Genomic DNA, 19,964 nt, shown 5'->3' on the forward strand with positions numbered 1-19,964 from the left:
AGTGCAGGAGGCGAAAAGAGGCCGGCATTCTGGCCTTTGCGTCCCTAGTAGTCCGGCGAAGGATCTTGCTAATGTGGAAGGAGGCGAAGCCCCCCAGCGTGGAGTCCTGGATAAACAACATGGCTGGGTTCATTAAGCTGGAGAGGATAAAGTTTGCCTTGAGAGGGTCTGTGGAGGGGTTCTACAGGCGGTGGCAACCGTTCCTAGATGATCTCACGGAGGGTTAGATGAAGGTCGGTCAGCAGCAGCAACAACCCAGAGGGGAGGGGGGGGGGAGGGAGGGGGCAAGGGGGGTCTGCCTAGGGGGTATTTGAGCAAGAGAACACATGAAAGATCTGGAAAACTGGCATGTATGGGAGGAATCCAGTGTACAAAGCTCTGTAACATATCGTTTTACCATGTTTATATCTTGCTATGTGCGTTTTCTTTCTATTTTGTTACCGGGGGGGGGGTTTGTTGAGGGTGAAAAATCGTGTTAAGAAACTTTAATAAATATTTTTTTTTAAATAGAGAATTAATCCAGATATGTGTGAGGTGATGCACTTAGGCAGGACAAGCAAGGCAAGGGAATGCTTGATGAATGGCAAGATCCTGGGAAGCACCAAGGATTAGAGGGACCTTGGTGAGCATGTACACTGGTCCCTGTATTAAAAAAAACAAATTTTTTTTATTCTCCTTTTTCACATTTTCTCCCAAATGTACACCCAGCAATAAACAATAATCAGTAACGAATGTAATGTCAATCCCCATATCAATAACAACGATCCCATCCTCCCACCAAACCCCAAACATTAGCCTGCATGTTAACATAAACAAATGACAAAAAGGAATCAGGAATCACCCGTAGTCACCATTAACACACACAGTCCCCCCTCCCCCCAACCCTCCCAGCCCCCTCTCCTAATGTTCGATGTGATCCAATTCTCGAAATTGTATAATGAATAACGCCCGTGAGTTGGAGAACCCCTCCATCCTTCCCCTCAGTTCAAATTTGACCTTTTCTTTTTTTTTTAAATATTTTATTGAAAATCTTTGGTCAACCAACACAGTACATTGTGCATCCTTTACACAATATTATAACAACACAAATAACAATGACCTATTTTATAAACAGAAAATGAATAAATAATAAATAACAAAAATGAAAACTAACCCTAATTTGCAACTGCCTTATCACAAGTAACACTCTCCAAAAATATAATTTAACAGTCCAATATATAATTATCTGTAGCAACGACCTATACATATTATACAGTATATATTAACAACCCTGAGAGTCCTTCTGGTTCCTCCTCCCCCCACCCCCCCCCCCCTCGATAATGGGCTGCTGCTGCTGCCTTTTTTCCATTCCATCTATCTTTCTGCGAGGTATCCGACGAATGGTTGCCACCGCCTGGTGAACCCTTGAGCCGACCCCCTTAGAACGAACTTAATCCGCTCTAGCTTTATAAACCCTGCCATGTCATTTATCCAGGTCTCCACCCCCGGGGGCTTGGCTTCTTTCCACATTAGCAATATCCTGCGCCGGGCTACTAGGGACGCAAAGGCCAAAACATCGGCCTCTCTCACCTCCTGCACTCCCGGCTCTTGTGCAACCCCAAATATAGCCAACCCCCAGCTTGGTTCGACCCGGACCCCCACTACTTTTGAAAGCACCTTTGTCACTCCCATCCAAAACCCCTGTAGTGCCGGGCATGACCAAAACATATGGGTATGATTCGCTGGGCTTCTCGAGCACCTCGCACACCTATCCTCCACCCCAAAAAATTTACTGAGCCGTGCTCCAGTCTTATGCGCCCTGTGTAATACCTTAAACTGAATCAGGCTTAGCCTGGCACACGAGGACGACGAGTTTACCCTGCTTAGGGCATCTGCCCACAGCCCCTCCTCGATCTCCTCCCCCAGCTCTTCTTCCCATTTCCCTTTCAGTTCATCTACCATAGTCTCCCCTTCGTCCCTCATTTCCCTATATATATCTGACACCTTACCATCCCCCACCCATGTCTTTGAGATCACTGTCCTGCACCTCTTGTGTCGGGAGCTGCGGGAATTCCCTCACCTGTTGCCTCGCAAAAGCCCTCAGTTGCATATACCTGAATGCATTCTCTTGGGGCAACCCATATTTCTCGGTCAGCGCTCCCAGACTCGCGAACTTCCCATCCACAAACAGATCTTTCAGTTGCGTTATTCCTGCTCTTTGCCACATTCCATATCCCCCATCCATTCCCCCCGGGGCAAACCTATGGTTGTTTCTTATCGGGGACCCCCCCCAAGGCTCCAGTCTTTCCCCTATGCCGTCTCCACTGTCCCCAAATCTTCAGTGTAGCCACCACCACCGGGCTTGTGGTGTAGTTCCTCGGTGAGAACGGCAATGGGGCTGTCACCATAGCCTGTAGGCTAGTCCCCCTACATGACGCCCTCTCTAATCTCTTCCACGCCGCTCCCTCCTCCTCTCCCATCCACTTACTCACCATTGAAATATTAGCGGCCCAATAATACTCACTTAGGCTCGGTAGTGCCAGCCCCCCCTATCCCTGCTACGCTGTAAGAATCCCTTCCTCACTCTCGGGGTCTTCCCGGCCCACACAAAACCCATGATGCTCTTTTCAATCCTTTTTATAAAAAAAAAAGCCTTCGTGATCACCACCAGGAGGCACTGAAACACAAAGAGGAATCTCGGGAGGACCACCATCTTAACCGCCTGCACCCTCCCTGCCAGTGACAGGGATACCATATCCCATCTCTTGAAGTCCTCCTCCATTTGTTCCACCAACCGCATTAAATTTAACCTATGCAATGTGCCCCAATTCTTGGCTATCTGGATCCCCAAGTAACGAAAGTCCCTTGTTACCTTCCTCAACGGTAGGTCCTCTATTTCTCTACTCTGCTCCCCTGGATGCACCACAAACAACTCACTTTTCCCCATGTTCAATTTATACCCTGAAAAATCCCCAAACTCCCCAAGTATCCGCATTATTTCTGGCATCCCCTCCGCCGGGTCTGCCACATATAGTAACAAATCGTCCGACTACAAAGATACCCGGTGTTCTTCTCCTCCTCTAAGTACTCCCCTCCACTTCTTGGAACCCCTCAACGCTATCGCCAGGGGCTCAATCGCCAGTGCAAACAATAATGGGGACAGAGGGCATCCCTGCCTTGTCCCTCTATGGAGCCGAAAATATGCAGATCCCCGTCCATTCGTGACCACGCTCGCCATCGGGGCCCTATACAACAGCTGCACCCATCTAACATACCCCTCTCCAAAACCAAATCTCCTCAACACCTCCCACAAATAATCCCACTCCACTCTATCAAATGCTTTCTCGGCATCCATCGCCACTACTATCTCCGTTTCCCCCTCTGGTGGGGGCATCATCATTACCCCTAACAGCCTCCGTATATTCGTGTTCAGCTGTCTCCCCTTCACAAACCCAGTTTGGTCCTCGTGGACCACCCCCGGGACACATTCCTCTATTCTCATTGCCATTACCTTGGCCAGGATCTTGGCATCTACATTTAGGAGGGAAATAGGTCTCTAGGACCCGCATTGCAGCAGGTCCTTTTCCTTCTTTAAGTCAAATTCCACATGCAGCCTTTGCCTTTCCCTGTACAATCCCTCCTCCGGTGCTTCCGCATATTGTCTGTCCACCCTCAAAAGTTCTTGCAGCAACCGCTCCCGTTCCTTACTCTCCTGCTTCCCTTTATGTGCCCTTATTGATATCAGCTCCCCTCTAACCACCGCCTTCAGCGCCTCCCAGACCACTCCCACCTGGACCTCCCCATTATCATTGAGTTCCAAGTACTTTTCAATGTACCCCCTCACCCTTAGACACCCCCCCTCATCTGCCATTAGTCCCATGTCCATTCTCCAGGGTGGGCGCCCTCCTGTTTCCTCCCCTATCTCCAATTCTGCCCAGTGTGGAGCGTCATCCGAAATGGCTATAGCCGTATACTCCGTTCCCCTCACCTTCGGGATCAACGCCCTTCCCAGCACAAAAAAGTCTATTCGCGAGTAGACTTTATGGACATAGGAGAAAAACGAGAACTCCTTACTCCTAGGTCTGCTAAATCTCCACGGGTCTACACCTCCCATAAATTTGACCTTTTCAAGCGTCAAGAATTTCAGGTCCCTCCGCCACGCCAGGGCACAGGGTGGAGAGGTTGATCTCCACCCTAACAGGGTCCGCCTTCAGGTGATCAACGAGGTGAAGGTTACAACATCTGCCTCCGTGCCCGTTTCCAACACCGGGTGGTCCGACACCACGAATATGGCCTCCCGAGGGCCCGGGTCCAGTTTCACGTGCACCACTTTAGATATTACCCTAAACACCTTCCACCAATCCTCTAGCTTTGAATGGGACCAAAACATATGAACGTGGTTTGCATCTCCCCCCCCCCCCCCCCCCCCCCCCCCTGCATCGTTCACATATATCTTCTACCCCCTCAAAGAGCCGACTCATCCTCGCCCTTGTAAGGTGCGCTCGATACACCACTTTCAGCTGTATCAGCCTCAACCTCGCACACGAGGTGGAGGCGTTCACCCTCTGGAGCACCTCACACCAGAACCCCTCCTCCATACCCTCTCCCAACTCTTCCTCCCACTTTGTCTTGTTCCTTTGAGCGGTGCCTTCTCCTTCTCCAAAATAGCCCCGTAAACTGCCGATACCAGCCCCTTCTCCAGTCCCCCTGTCGTCAGCACCTCCTCCAGCAATATGAAGCCGCCTCTACTGGGAAGCTCTGTATCTCCTTTCTGGCAAAGTCTCAAACCTGCATAAGTCCCCCTGCTCCATCCCATATTCGCTCCCAGCTCCTTCAATCCCGCAAAACGACCCCCAAGAAACAAATCTTTTAGTGTCCTAATTCCTTTCTCCTCCCATCTCCGTAAATTTCCATCTCACTTCCCTGGCTCAAATCTATAGTTCCCCTGAATCGGCATTTCCCCTGACACTGCCCCCAACCCAAAGTGCTGTCGAAACTGCCTCCAAATTCTCAACGACGCTATTACTACCGGACTCCCTGAGTATCTCCCAGGAGCCGCCGGGAACGGCGCTGCCGCTAGCGCCTTCAATCTCGACCCCTACCCAAACTCTCCTCAAATTCTGACCCATTGGGAGTCAACCCCTCTGACCCAGCTCCATATCTTCTCCACATTCGCCTCCCAGTAATTATACATCGGGTTCGGAAGACCCAAACCTGCCTTCCTCTCTGTAGCAACACCTGTCTAATTAGAATAGTTAGGTGGTTGTTTTTGACTGGCGCAGGTGCGATGAGCCGAAGGGCCTTGTCTGTGTTGTTGACCTCTATGACTCTATGGGTATGATCAGAAATTAATGAACTGAAATTTGGAGTCCAAAGATTGTGGGGTACCTGATCAAACGATGAGAAGTTGAGCTTCTTTGGAATAGTGTTGGATGCCAAGACCAGAATGGGATTGAGGCAGAGAATTGAAATGGTAAGTGACCAGAAGGAAGCTCAAGGTCATACCTTGCAGACTGAATGGTGGTGTTCGGCTCTCCAATGCAAAGCATTTTCTTTTCATTCTGATTTGTAACATTTTCAGTATTTTGTCTATTGTATTTTCCAAGACCATCCTGGGCGACCACCTTCTCTGCACTGGCTAAATATATAACTGTGAAAAGGTTCACAATCCCTTCTGATACCCTGCGCACCCCCTCTCCCATTAACCTATTGACCTTTCTCTCCACCTTTGAGAGTTCCGTCTCAAGTACCCCAAATTGTGAATATCCCATGTGCATGCCTGGAAAGTTAATAGAAATGAAGCTACTTTGATTACTTCTGACAAAGAGTAATTGCAAAAACAAAAACTGGGATGTAGTTTAATACAAAGCTGTAAATGCGCCTATGAAGATCTAGGGAAGATTCATGGTGGAAGTCTGTGTGAAAGGGTCAGAAATAGATTGTATTTTATAATCCCTGTATGTTTCACTTTTATTGTTCTGAACACTGGTGGTAGATATGTCCAGAGTGAACTTGGTCCATATAATTAAACCACAGTTTTACCTTTCAATTCAGCATGGTGCTGCTGAGTTATATTCCACGGCAGGGTGGAGGGGTAATTTTTGTGTCAGTATGAATGTTTAATGGAAAATCAAACAAAGTACCCAGGGATTGACAGAACAAGTCTGTCTTTTCACATGCTTGTGACAATAAATGAACTGAAGGAACTGCTAACCCCCTAGACGATGGCTTGTAACAATTGACATATAAATTCCACGTACAAGAACAGTATGATGCATTTGACCCAAATAGCACAATTTAGGCATTGGGCAAACATTTTGCAATTGTACAGAACCTGAGCTCAATTCAATTAAGATTAACAGGCTCTGTTAATGTTTCAATTCTTTTTTTTACATTTTTTCCAACTAAGGGACAATTTAGCGTGGCCAGTCCACCTACCCTGCACATCTTTAAATTTGCGGGGGGTGAGACCCATGCAGACACGGGGAAAATGTGAAAACTCCACACGGACAGTGATCCCGGGGCCGCGATCAAACCCCGAGCCTCGGCACCATGAGGCAGCAGTGCTACCCATTGTGCCACCGTGTTGCTCTAGTGTTTCAGTTTTTAAATAGTTTATTGCTTTATTTTTTCCATCAAATGTGATGATGTGGAAGCGACATGGTGGTGCAGTAGTTAGCACTGCTGCTTCACGGCGCTGAGGACCCGGATTTGATCTTGGCCCTGCGTCTCTGTCTGTGTGGAGTTTGCACATTCTCCCATGTCTGCATGTGTTTCACCCCCACATTCCAAAACTGTGCAGGGTAGGTGGATTGGCCACACTAAATCTCCCCTTAGTTGGCAAAAAAAATAATTGGGTACTCTTTAAAAACAATTTTTTTTTAAATGTGATGATGTGATACATCATTCTGATAATGTATAGTACCTTAATTAATGTGAGTGGCTTTTAAGCATTGCATTAGTCCAAGGTTGTTTCTTGTACAGTGCTGCCGCAGAGACAAATATTGAGTTATTTGGAATCGAGAACACCATTCCAGTGGTGTGTGATATTACCACAGTGCTCATTCCACAGTAGCAACACGGGTACCTTGGTTCAACAGAATTTGGGCATTGTAATTTGTACCACCTTCCTCTAAATGCTGGTAACAATATTTGTCCATTATGTTCTGCATTATGTTTGGGGTAGTGGGATGAAAGTATTATTATTAATGGTCTGATTGAGGTGATAATGGATTCTCCAGTTGCTTTAGATGAAACACATGAATACAAATATATAACCCAGGTGTTAATAAGTAAATTACCCCTGCTCAAAACTCGAGATGAAAATCATCTATCCGCTTTTCCAAATGAAGATTTCTGTTCTTCAATTTGAGCGATGTGTGTGAATGACATTGTGTGAGGTGAATAGATTGGCTATTTGACCCAGTGCTAAATATAATTGGGATAATAGGCATGCAGTGCAGTTGTTACACAATCCATATCTGGTAAGACTCTAGAACATTACGTAAACCAAAGTATCGGTTCAGGCTTTCAGTCTGCACAGCTGTGAGATATTGATAAATATCTTCTGAAGGGAATTGTGTTAATTCGCCAAAAAGCAGCCAGCATCCCTTTTCAGGCTCATCTTTTGTCCATCTCATGATTTTGCAAGATCTAGTTTTCAAATCCGCTGGTTTCGACTAGTAGGATGCAGCTGTATTTAGAATTAGCATCAGTTAAAGATATATTTTTTTTTGTTCTTTGGGCGCCTGATCATTGTCAGATTGAAGCACAATGAAAGAATATTATTGTGCCAAAATGTTCAGTAATGGGTGAATGAATGGCGCCTGCCCTCAGTTAGACTTGCCCATGCCTGTTTAAGTTGCTGCAAGTTGGTATCTGGGACCTGTGTAAACAGTGTGAACAACTGGTTATCTACTTAATCCAATCAGATTGGACTGGGACCAATAGAGTCACAGGGGTATTTGCTAGTGCTCTTGGGGATGGTTTAACTTAGGGTGGCAGGGATTGGGAACCTGAGCGGGAAGACACGAGAGGGAAACAAAGATAAAACTGAAAGACAGAAAAGTAGAAAGCAAAAGTGGAAGGCAGAGGAAACTAGGGCGAGCAGCAAATAGGACCTTAGTATGTATGTTTAAAGGTTTTAAAAAGACAAGTCTAAAGGCACTGTATCTGAATGCATGGAACACTTGCAATGAGGCAGATGAATTAACAGCACAAAGTGACATACAGAGGTACAATATGATTGCAATTATGGAGGTATGGCTGCAGGATGACCAAGGCTGGGAGCTAAATTCCCAAGGATTTCCGATATTTGAGAAGAACAGATAAAAGGGAAAAGTGGGTGGAGTGGTGAGGTTAGTTAAGGATTAGTGTAATAGTGAAGAGGATATTGCCTCAGAAAATCTAGATTCAGAAGCACCAAGGGGCAGAAAACATTAATGGGCATTGCCTTTAAGCCTCCAAACAGTACAAAGAACAAAGAAATGTACAGCACAGGAACAGGCCCTTCGGCCCTCGAAGCCCGTGCCGACAATGCTGCCCGACTAAACTACAATCTTCTACACTTCCTGGGTCCGTATCCCTCTATTCCCATCCTATTCATGTATTTGTCAAGATGCTCCTTAAATGTCACTATCGTCCCTGCTTCCACCACCTCCTCCGGTAGCGAGTTCCAGGCACCCACTACCCTCTGTTAAAAAAAACTTGCCTCATACATCTACTCTAAACCTTGCCCCTCTCACCTTAAACCTATGCCCCCTAGTAATTGACCCCTCTACCCCGGGGAAAAGCCTCTGACTATCCACTCTGTCTATGCCCCTCATAATTTTGTAGACCTCTATCAGGTCGCCCCTCAACCTCCTTCGTTCCAGTGAGAACAAACCAAGTTTATTCAACCGCTCCTCATAGCTAATGCCCTCCATACCAGGCAACATTCTGGTAAATCTCTTCTGCACCCTCTCTAAAGCCTCCACATCCTTCTGGTAGTGTGGCGACCAGAATTGAACACTATATTCCAAGTGTGGCCTAACTAAGGTTCTATACAGCTGCAACATGACTTGCCAATTCTTATACTCAATGCCCCGGCCAATGAAGGCAAGCATGCCGTATGCCTTCTTGACTACCTTCTCCACCTGTGTTGCTCCTTTCAGTGACCTGTGGACCTGTACTCCTAGATCTCTTTGACTTTCAATACTCTTGAGGGTTCTACCATTCACTGTATATTCCCTACCTGCATTAGACCTTCCAAAATGCATTACCTCACATTTGTCCGGATTAAACTCCATCTGCCATCTCTCCGCCCAAGTCTCCAAACAATCTAAATCCTGCTGTATTCTCTGACAGTCCTCATCGCTATCCGCAATTCCACCAACCTTTGTGTCGTCTGCAAACTTACTAATCAGACCAGTTACATTTTCCTCCAAATCATTTATATACGACAAACAGCAAAGGTCCCAGCACTGATCCCTGTGGAACACCACTGGTCATAGCCCTCCAATTAGAAAAGCATCCTTCCATTGCTACTCTCTGCCTTCTATGACCTAGCCAGTTCTGTATCCACCTTGCCAGCTCACCCCTGATCCCGTGTGACTTCACCTTTTGTACTAGTCTACCATGAGGGACCTTGTCAAAGGCCTTACTGAAGTCCATATAAACAACATACACTGCCCTACCTGCATCAATCATCTTAGTGACCTCCTCGAAAAACTCTATCAAGTTAGTGAGACACGACCTCCCCTTCACAAAACCATGCTGCCTCTCACTAATACGTCCATTTGCTTCCAAATGGGAGGAGATCCTGTCTCGAAGAATTCTCTCCAGTAATTTCCCTACCACTGAAGTAAGGCTCACCGGCCTGTAGTTCCCTGGATTATCCTTGCTACCCTTCTTAAACAGAGGAACAACATTGGCTATTCTCCAGTCCTTAGTGGTAAGGTCGGGGTTGGCATGAATTTTGAGATGCATATAACAAGGGTGCTATAGTTGTCATGGGTGACTTTAATCCACATATAAATTGGGCAAAACAATTTTTTTTAAATTCACACAGGGATGTGGCCATCGCTGGCTGGGCCAGCATTTATTGCCCATCCCAAATTGCTGTTGAACTGAGTATTTCAGTGGGCATTTTGAGAGTCAACCAATTTGCTGTGGGTCTGGAGCCACATGTAGGCCAAACCAGGTAAGGACAGCAGATTTCCTTCCCTAAAGGGCATTGGTGAACCCGAACGGTTTTTACAACAGTTTGGTTTCATGGCCATCATTAGTCTTTAAATTCCAGATTTTTATTGAATTCAAATTTCTCAATCTGCCAATAGTGGAATTTAAACCCCTCTCCCGAGAATCGCACAGCGCAGAAGAGGCCATTCGGCCCATTGAATCGGCATACGTGAAAAACACCTGTCCACCTACCTAATCCCACTTGCCAGCACTTGGCCCATAGCCTTGAATGCTATGACATGTTAAGTGCTTATCCAGGTAGTTTCTGAAGGATGCGAGGCAACCCACCTCTACCACCACGGCCCTGTACAGGGTAGCATGGTAGCACAGTTGCTTCCCAGCATAAGAGTCCCTGGTTCAATTGCTGTCTTGGGTGACTGTGTGGAGTCTGCACGTTCTCCCCGTGTCTGCATGGGTTTCTTCCGGGTGCTCCGGTTTCCTCTCACAGTCCAAAGATGTGCCAGTTAGGTGGATTGACCATGATAAATTGCCCTTAGTGTCCAAAAAGTTTAGGTGGGGTTACTGGGTTGCGGACATAGAGTGGAAGTGTGGGCTTAAGTGGGGTGCTCTTTCCAAAGACTGGTGCAGACTCAATGGGCCGAATGGCCTCCTTCTGACTGTAAATTCTATGATTTGCTCTCCCAGGCAGTGCATTCCAGGCCATCACCACCATCTGGGTAACAAGGTTTTTCATCAAATCCCCCCTAAACCTCCTGCCCCTCACCTTGAAGCTGTGTTGCCTCGTGTGAAGTTGTCCACTTTGGTAGGAGAAGCAGAATGGAAGAGTATTATTTAAATGGTGATAGATTGAAAAATGTTGGGGACCTGGGTGTCCTCGTACACCAGTTACTGAAAGCAAGCAAATACAGCAAGCAGTTAGGAAGGTATATGGTATGTTGGCCTTTATTGCAAGAGAGCCTGAGCACAGGAGCAAGGATGGCTTACTGCAGTTGTACAGGGCCTTGGTGAGACCACACCTGGAGCATTGTGTGCAGTTTTGGTCTCTTTATTCAAGACAGGATATACTTGCCATGGCGGGAGTGCAGCGAAGGTTCACCAGACAGATTCCTGGAATGGCAGGATTATTGTAGGAGGAGAGATCGGGTCAGCTGGGCCTGTTTTCACTGGAATATTGAAATGTATAAACTTCTGACCGGGCTGGACAGACTGGATGCAGGGAAGTTGTTTCCTCTGGATTGCGGAACTAGAACGCCGGGCCACAGTCTCAGGCCATGGGGTCGGCCACGTGGGACTGAGATGAGGAGAAACTTCTTCGCTCAGAGGGTGGTGGAAAAGAACAAAGTTCCTTTTGGGGGGGGGGAAAAATAATTATTGAGGCCCTAAATGCGCATTTGCAACAACTTGTAGTACACTGGTTCATTGACATTAAAATTCCATAGGCCAGGCCAACTGAAAAGGAGGCACCGTTCTCTCTCCAGCTGCAATACATCTCAGCCCAATATTGTTTGATTACTGTTTTACTCTACCTGTCATTGCTCCAATTATCCAAGAACAAAAAATTATTTTAAAAAATAAATAAATCTTGAACTGTATACCAGCAATGGTTCATTTCCACTGCCAGAGCAGCTGTTTGGCACTAAGACTTTTCACCCACTTTAAAAGGGTACTTGGACTGAAATAAACAAGCCTTGACTTTTGATGCTTAGTTTATTTCATATCTGTCATGCAAGTAATTATATTTCAAGCCACTCCATGCATTTGAATTGCGAAGCAGACTGTGAGATGCCATTTCCCGGCATGAGTGGAGCAGTGTAATTTTATATATTTGTTTATGTGATGTGGGCGTCCCTGTCTTGGGCAGCATTCATTGCCAATCCTTAATTGCCCTTGAGAAGATGGTGGTGAGCTGCCTTCTTGAATCGCTGCAATCCCCATGTTGTAGAAAACCTACTGCTCATAGGAAGGAAGCTCCAATATTTTGACCCAGTGACAGTGAAACAACAGCAATTACATTTCCAAATCAGGATGGCAAGTGTCTTGGAGGGGAACCTCTAGGTGGTAATGTTCCCAGGTATCTGTTGCTCTTGTCCTTTTAAGTAGTAGAGGTCACTGGTTGGAAGGTGCTGTCCAAGGAACCGTGGTGAGTTTCTGCAATGCATCTCTGAGATGATGCACACTGCTGCATTGGTGGTGGAGAGTGTGAATGCTTATTAGTGAATGGGGTGCCAATCAAGCAGGCTGCTTTGTCTTGGGTGCTGTTGAGCTTCTCGAGTGTTGTTTGAGCTGCACTCATCCAGGTGGTGTGTTTGGATTTTCAGGTGGCTTTTGATGAGGTTGCAAGCAGGCTGGTGAGCACATGGGATTGGGGTAATGTACTGGTATGGATTGCGAACTCGTGACTTATGCCTTGTTGATGGTAGACAGGCTTTGAGGAATCAGGAGGTGAGATTCTCTCCACAGAATCCCTGATCTCTGACCTGCTCTTGCAACAACAGTGTTTATATCATTGGTCCAGTTCAGTTTCTGGTCAATGGTAAACTCCAGGATGTTGATAGTGGGAGATTCAGTACTGGTAATGCCATTGAATGTCAGGGGGTGATGGTTTGTTTCTCTTTTGGTGGTGATGGTCATTGCCTGGCACTTACTGGCAAATGTTACTTGCCATTTATTCGCCTGAACATGAATATTGTCCAGGTCTTATTGCATATGGACGCAGGTAGCTTCGCAAGGAGTTGCGCAGGCTGCAGAACATTGTGCAATCATCGCCGAATATTCCCACTTATGACCTTATGATGGAGTGAAAGCCATTGGTGAAACAGTAAAGATAGTTAGGCTGAGGAGACTATTCTGAGGAATTCCTTGCCGTGATGTCTTGGAGCTGAGATGACTGACCTCCAACAACTACAACCGCCTGGTTTTTGTATGGTATGACTCCAACCCAGTGGAGATTACTCCCCTGATTCCTATTGACTTCAGTTTTGCTAGGGCTCCTTGATGCCTCATTCAGTCAAAGGCAGCCTTATGTCAAGTGTAGTTATTCTTGCCTGGAGTCATCTCCATGGTTTGAGCAAGGCTGTAATGAGGCCAGGATCTCAATGATTATGGATTAGCGAAACCCAAACTGGGCGTCGGTGAGCAGGTTATTGTTGTACTGCTTGATAATACTGTGGGCAACACATTTCCTTACTTTACTGATGATCAAGAGTAGACTAATGGACGGTAATTACCAGGTTGGATTTGACCTGCTTTTTGTGGGCATGACATTGTCGGGTAAATGCCTGTCTTGTGGTTGTACTGGAACAGCTTGGCTAGGGAGACAGCAAGTTCTAGAGCACCAGTCTTCAATATTATTGCTGAATTGTTGTCGGGGTCCACCGTATTTGCAGTATCCAGTGCCTTCAGCTATTTCTTGATATCACAGGGAGAAAACAGAATTAACTGAAGACAAGCACCTGTGATACTGGGGATCTCAGGAGCAGGCGGAGAAGGATTGTCCACTCAGCACATATGACTGAAGATGGTTGCAAATGCTTCAGCCTTGAATTTTGCACAGATGTGCTGGCTCCCCTATCATCGAGGATGGGGATATTTCTGGCATCTCTTTCGCCAGCTAATTGTTTAATTGTTCATCGCCAGTCATGACTGGACCTGTCAGGTCAACAGATTCATCATGGGCTCGCTTAGCTCTGTCTATTGAATGTTGTATCTGCTGTTTGGCATACAAGTAATCCCGTGTTGCAGTGTCACAAGCTTCGCACCTCATTTTTAGGTAAGCCTGATGCTGCTCCTGGCATGCCATCCTGCACTCTTCATTGAACCAGGAAAATTAATCCCTGGCTTGATGGTAGTGATAGAGTGGGAGAGATGCTGGGCCATGAGATTACAGATTGCAGTTATTTCCAATTCAGCTGCTGATGGCCCACAGTGACTCATGGATGCCCAGTTTTGAATTGCTAGACTGGTTTGAAGTCTATCCCATGGTGGTAGTGCCACACAACACCATTGGCCATATCCTCAATCTGAAGATGGGGCTTTGCTTCCACAAGGACTGTGCACTGGTCACTCTTACAGATATGATCGTGGACAAATGCGTCTGCAACAGATAGATTGATGATGAGGTAGCATTTTTCCCCTCTTGTTGTTTCCCTCACCACCGACTGGAAACCCATTCCAGCAGCAATGTCAGTAATGGTGCTACTGCATAATTCTTGGTGATAGATGTTGAAGTCTCCCACCAAGAGCACATTCTGTGCCCTTCACACCCTCAGTGTTTCCTCCAAGTGGTGTTCAACTTTGAGGAGTACTGGTTCATCAGCTGAGGGGGGTCGGTAGGTGGTAATCAGGAGGTTTCCGTGCCGATGTGTAACCCGATGTCAATGTTGAAGACTCCCAGAGCAACGTCCTCCCAACTGTATACCATTGTCCTGTTGGTGGGTCAGCATATACCCAGCGATGGTGCTGGCTGAGACACCGTCTGTAAGGTATGATTCTGTGAGTATGACTGTCAGCTGTTGCTTTACTAGTCTGTGGGGCAGCTCTCCCAATTTTGGCACAAACCCCCAGATGTTAGTAAGACTGGCATTACAGTCATTACTGATGCCTGGGTCGAATGGGGCAGGTCAGGAGGCCTGCCGGTTTAATTCCTTTTCGACTTCATCGTGGTTGATACAACAGAGTGGCTTGCTGGCTCATCTCAGAGGGCTGGGAGTCTGGGGTCACATGTAGGCCAGACCAGCTAAGAATGGCAGATTTCCATCCCTAAAGGACATTAGTGAACCAGATGGGTTTTTACGACAATTGACAATAGTTTTATGGCCATCATTAGACTAGTTTTCAATTCCAGATTTTATTGTCGAATTTAAATACCACCCGCTGGCTGCCGTGATGGGGTTTGAACCTGTGTCTCCAACGCATTAGCCCGGGCCTCTGAATTACTAGTCCAGTGACATTACCACTGCACAGCCACTTCCAGCAGTCTCCTGAAGTTGTTGCCTGATTTACACATCATTACTGGTGAGCGGTGTTGCCCTCAAATTATTTTGACAGAAAAGTCTTACCTGTTACAAGTTAATCAGCCGTTACAAGTTCAGGACTTTGAAGTTTAATGTGGCTGCCGACAGAATTTCCCTGTGATATCTGTTCTACACAAGCTGGGGATTGTTTGAAAATGTTGTTTTGGTGAATAACTAATTGTTGATCAATTTTTTATCATGACCATCTGAACAGTCGAGTATCGATACGTTTTACTGAGGTGTGTGGAAGGATTTGCATTCTGCTATTCTTGTGTGACCCTTTTTTAAAAAAAAAAGCGTACTCTTTGAGGACACTATAAAAATTTGACTCCTGCCATCTGTTTCAAATTACAACCTACTAGCAATTTCCGAGTAAATGAATGTGAGTTGAAGTTATAAGTAAGTTTGGTTTGGTTATCTGAAATGGGCATCCACTCAAACTTTTTTTTAAAGCAGTTGATGCTCTTTAATTGCTGACATTTGATCGGCTGATTGATTCGATCAAAGCCACTCCATTTTGTTTTGAATTGCAACACTCCATCTGCCGGCTTTGTCGCCTATCATATCCGCTTTGAAGCAGTTGTACTTGAAACTCTTATTGTGGCAAAGTTAACTCTCCTAGAATAGAAAACTTTTTTCTTTAAAAAGGCTTTGGAACCTAAATATCCGAAATGTGTATTTGCATGCTCAGTAATCTGTATTGTGTCAAATGCCTTGTTTTTCTGTATCTTACTTGTTGATCCTTGATCTTTGTAGAACCATGAACAAACTTACCCAGTTGGAGAGATTAGATTTGGGAAGTAATGAGTTCACAGAAGTGGTAAGTAGTTCCAGAAAAACTCGACCAGTGCATCGCTATGATTTATAAAGCAATTAGCAAGCCCTTGGTTTTTGCTAGATTGTGGAATACTTCCAGAAACAGGAAGCACTGAACAGTATGATTCATTCAAATTGAAGAAACAGTTACCAAAAAATAATCACCGTCGGACTTTTTTTTGCAAATGAGAAGTTAAGAATATGATCTTAATTTGGAAATTTAATTTACGAATCGGGGAAGATGGGCAGCGCTGTGCTTTTATAACCAACCTTTTGGCCAAAATAAATGCAGTGGCCTCCTTTTAATTCCATTAAAAATCTCCGGTTTCTCATGAAGTATGTGCAGATTTAGTTTAAAAGGCACCTTTGGTTTGAAATCATTCAAAGCAAATTACCTTGTTTCTTTTTTCATTCATGTGCATAACCTGTTACATTTTAATTGCAAAAAGATCATCTGACCTACCTTGCTGCTGCATACTGTCCAAATTTTTTTCACCCAGACATGTCCTCCCCAAATAGGCAGATTTAGATGCCATCTATGGTCCAACGTTTCAGAAAGATAAAACACTGAAGTGATATTTAAAATGATTTTCTAAATTTGTTCATGTATGTGTATTTTTTAAAAGGTGTCTTTTGTTCTATTTTCCTATTAGCCTGAAGTATTAGAACAACTGAGTGGACTAAAAGAGTTTTGGATGGATGGCAATAGACTTGCAATGCTCCCAGGGGTATGTGTCATGCTGTGGTGCTAATTGATACTACACTAATGTAGGAATTTAACCATAATCATAATGTGAATATTACATAAATTTAATTAGGTGACACTAAATTGGCAGCCCAGATGCTTTGACGATAAGCATTGGATCTACACTGACGAGTATTCCTGTAATCACTAGGTTGACAAGTAAAAATGGCTGTAGGGTGTGGTGGGTTTTGGAAATCAAACTAATATACTGGTCACCTTATTTTATTCTGCTATTTTAGAGAACCTTAATTCTATTAACAGGGAAACTATGGTTGATCGATGATTTTACTTTATGGCCCTCAGATTTTTTTTAGCAAAGTTGTGGCGACTCTCCAGACTTTTGGAAATGGCAGGCTAGGGATGGCACGGTGGCGCAGTGGTCAGCACTGCTGCCCCACAGCACCGCGGATCCTGACCCTGGGTCACTGTCCATGTGGAGTTTGCACATTCTCCCTGTGTCTGTGTGGGTCTCACCCCCACAATCCAAAGATGTGCCTGGTAGGTGAATTGGCCACGCTAAACTGACCCTTGATTGGGGGGAAAAAAGAATTGGGTACTCTAAATTTATTTTTTTTAAATGGCAGGCCGAACACCAGATCTTGATGGCCCACCCTCGTTTCTGACAGATTCCATTTTCACTGGTTGAGGAAAGAAGGTGGGACATTACTCACACACAAGGAGCTCCAAATAGTTCCCAGGGCATGAGTGGCATGGGGACATTGCAGTGTCTTGGGAAGGTGCAAGGGGATGAAGGCTTGGGGGCTCAAAATTTTAAAGAAACATGCACAACTCCATCTTATCTTACCCCGCTCTCCAGATCCGAAGGCCATGCTCCCAAGGCCATGCAGTGAGCCCAGAAATTTCCCCACTCATGCCACCTGATTGAGGAGCGAAAAATACAGCCCTGTATGTTTAAAATTGAAATTAGTTACCAATATCATATGGCCACACTTTTATATGTACTGGGGCAATGTAGCTTCTTCTAGTACTTCTGTTGGAAATTTCACAAGCACCTTTCTCACATAGTTATTAAAGAATGCAGAATACGTGTTGCTCACTGTAACCTCAATAGCTGTTCATGTATCAGGGAAATCGTGTGATCCTGTACACATTACTTAAAATGGCTGCATCCCTCAAAATGCATATTTGTAAGCAAATTATATTCATATTACAGTGTCATGGTGCACCAATTTAACTTGAAAAATATGTGTTTAAAAGTGCATGTTGTAGGAGAGGTGTTTGCTGAAGTGGTTAGAATTGTGGTCTTATCGTGTATGAATATGGCCACTGCAATTACATTAGGCCATTTAGTTTTCACTGGGAGGTCTAAATACCATTGTGTTTAAGCCCAAGGAAGAAAAACTTGACAGCTGCAGGAAATCAGTCTTCTGAAAAGATATTTGCAGTATCAACTTCTTTGTTAGCTGTATCATCTCAACATGCTAGTTACGCAAGAGTACTAAAGATATTGTGGCAGGCTTAAGTTGTAAGATTGCGTTTCAGATATCAAGTAATATCGTTATTAATTCCAAAGAAAATTTGGCGCACCTTTCCAAATCCTATAGGTTGTTTAATAATCTTTGCTCATTTATGGATATAGAATTCCTAGAGTGTTGAAGGAGGCCATTCGGCCCTTGAGTCTGCAACGGCCCTCTGAGCACCCTACCTAGGCCCACATTCCCACCCTATCCCTGTAGCCCCACCTAACCTGCATGTTTGTGGACTGTGGGAAGAAACAGGAGCACCAGGAGGAAACCCACACCGACATGGGGAGAACCGCACACAGTCACCCAAAGCTGGGATTGAACACTGGTCCCTGGTGCTATGAGGCAGCAGTGCTAACCACCGTGCCACCGTGCCACTTAACTTCAAAACTCTGTAGTTTAAATTGCATCAATAGTTAATTCTGATCTCTCTCTCTGTATTATATATATTTAATCATCTCTTCAGACTTTTTTTCAAGGAATGTGTGTGACACAAAGGAACCTATCTTTCTGAAGTATATGCCTTCTTTGCATGTTAGAAAGAAGTAATACTGAGGGATTGTTATCTTTTGTATTAGGTGACAGGAGAGTTTTACAATTGAAATATTAATCAAAAATGGGGGAGAATGTAGTAGATAGCAACTTCTCTGAACTATTTTCACAGCATTACACCTAGATCCTATTCAACCAAAGAAATCTATACTGGAACCCATTCTTTTCTCCTACCATGTTCAAGGTTTTCTTCCAACCTCCCGTGCCTGCATGAGCCTCAACCCCATAACCTAAATATGTGCAGGGAAGGTGGATTGGCCCCGCTAAATTGCCGCTTAATTGGAAATGTTTTTAAAATAAATTATTTTAACAAGAATGATCATTCTTCCTAAAGCACACAATATTAATGTGTTGGTTCAGTTGTTTAACTTTAATTAGCTGTTGTGTGTTAGAAGTCTTTGCATTCTACCTGACCATGGTGGAAACTGATGGGCAGCACGATAGCACAAGTGAATCGCACTGTAGTTTCACAGCGACAGGGTCCCAGGTTCAATTCCCCGCTGGGTCACTGTCTGCGGAGTCTGCATGTTCTCCCCGTGGCTGTGTGGGTTTCCTCCGGGTGCTCCGGTTTCCTCCCACAGTCCAAAGACATGCAGGTTAGGTGGATTGGCCATGATAAATTGCCCTTAGTGACCAAAAAAGGTTAGGAGGGGTTATTGGGTTGCGGGGATGGCTTGGAAGTGAGGGCTTAAGTGGGTCGATGCAGACTCGATGGGCCGAATGGCCTCCTGCACTCTATGTTCTACTGTACTCCATTACCTTTTGGGCTCTAATTTTAAGCCATCCTCCTGAATAATACTGAATTGTGGTGAGGTTAAAGAAATGATGGGGAAATTCTTGAGCTTCAAAATTCCAACAGGAATGTCAGATCTTTGGTAAATTGAGGTTTAACAAGGACATGGGGAGTCCACACCGAGTAAAATAAGAACAAAATTTTAGTTATACAAACAATGTATGCACTACCCAGTAGACCACTACCAGGTTCCTGCTTTGTCAGTGCCTTACAGGCTGACCTTCTATACATTGAGTAATTGAGATACTCTGCCCCGAGCGGGAGAGCTCATGCTCCGCAAGGAGCACGGGAAAACAAGCATTCCCTCCCCGTAGGTCCTGTGCGTGATATTACAGATTGCTGTTCTACTGTGCTTCGTCTGTTCATTTGCCGCACTGCTTTCTTGAAGTAATTGGTCCTTGCTG

At 45.2% G+C, this 19,964-nt stretch overlaps 1 protein-coding gene across 3 annotated transcripts in view; it reads left to right on the top strand.

Annotated features, from left to right (window-relative positions):
* The window catches only part of erbin (erbb2 interacting protein), a 354,311-nt gene that overhangs the window by 225,538 nt on the left and 108,809 nt on the right, over nucleotides 1-19,964 (top strand). For all 3 annotated transcript variants that reach the window (XM_072515927.1, XM_072515929.1, XM_072515928.1), the window contains exons 7-8: nucleotides 15,927-15,990; nucleotides 16,640-16,714. In XM_072515927.1, the coding sequence (XP_072372028.1) occupies nucleotides 15,927-15,990; nucleotides 16,640-16,714 (139 nt within the window). The remainder of the gene's footprint in view (nucleotides 1-15,926; nucleotides 15,991-16,639; nucleotides 16,715-19,964) is intronic.

The sequence above is a fragment of the Scyliorhinus torazame genome, chromosome 9 (assembly GCF_047496885.1).
Source record: "Scyliorhinus torazame isolate Kashiwa2021f chromosome 9, sScyTor2.1, whole genome shotgun sequence".
Lineage (NCBI taxonomy): Eukaryota > Metazoa > Chordata > Chondrichthyes > Carcharhiniformes > Scyliorhinidae > Scyliorhinus > Scyliorhinus torazame.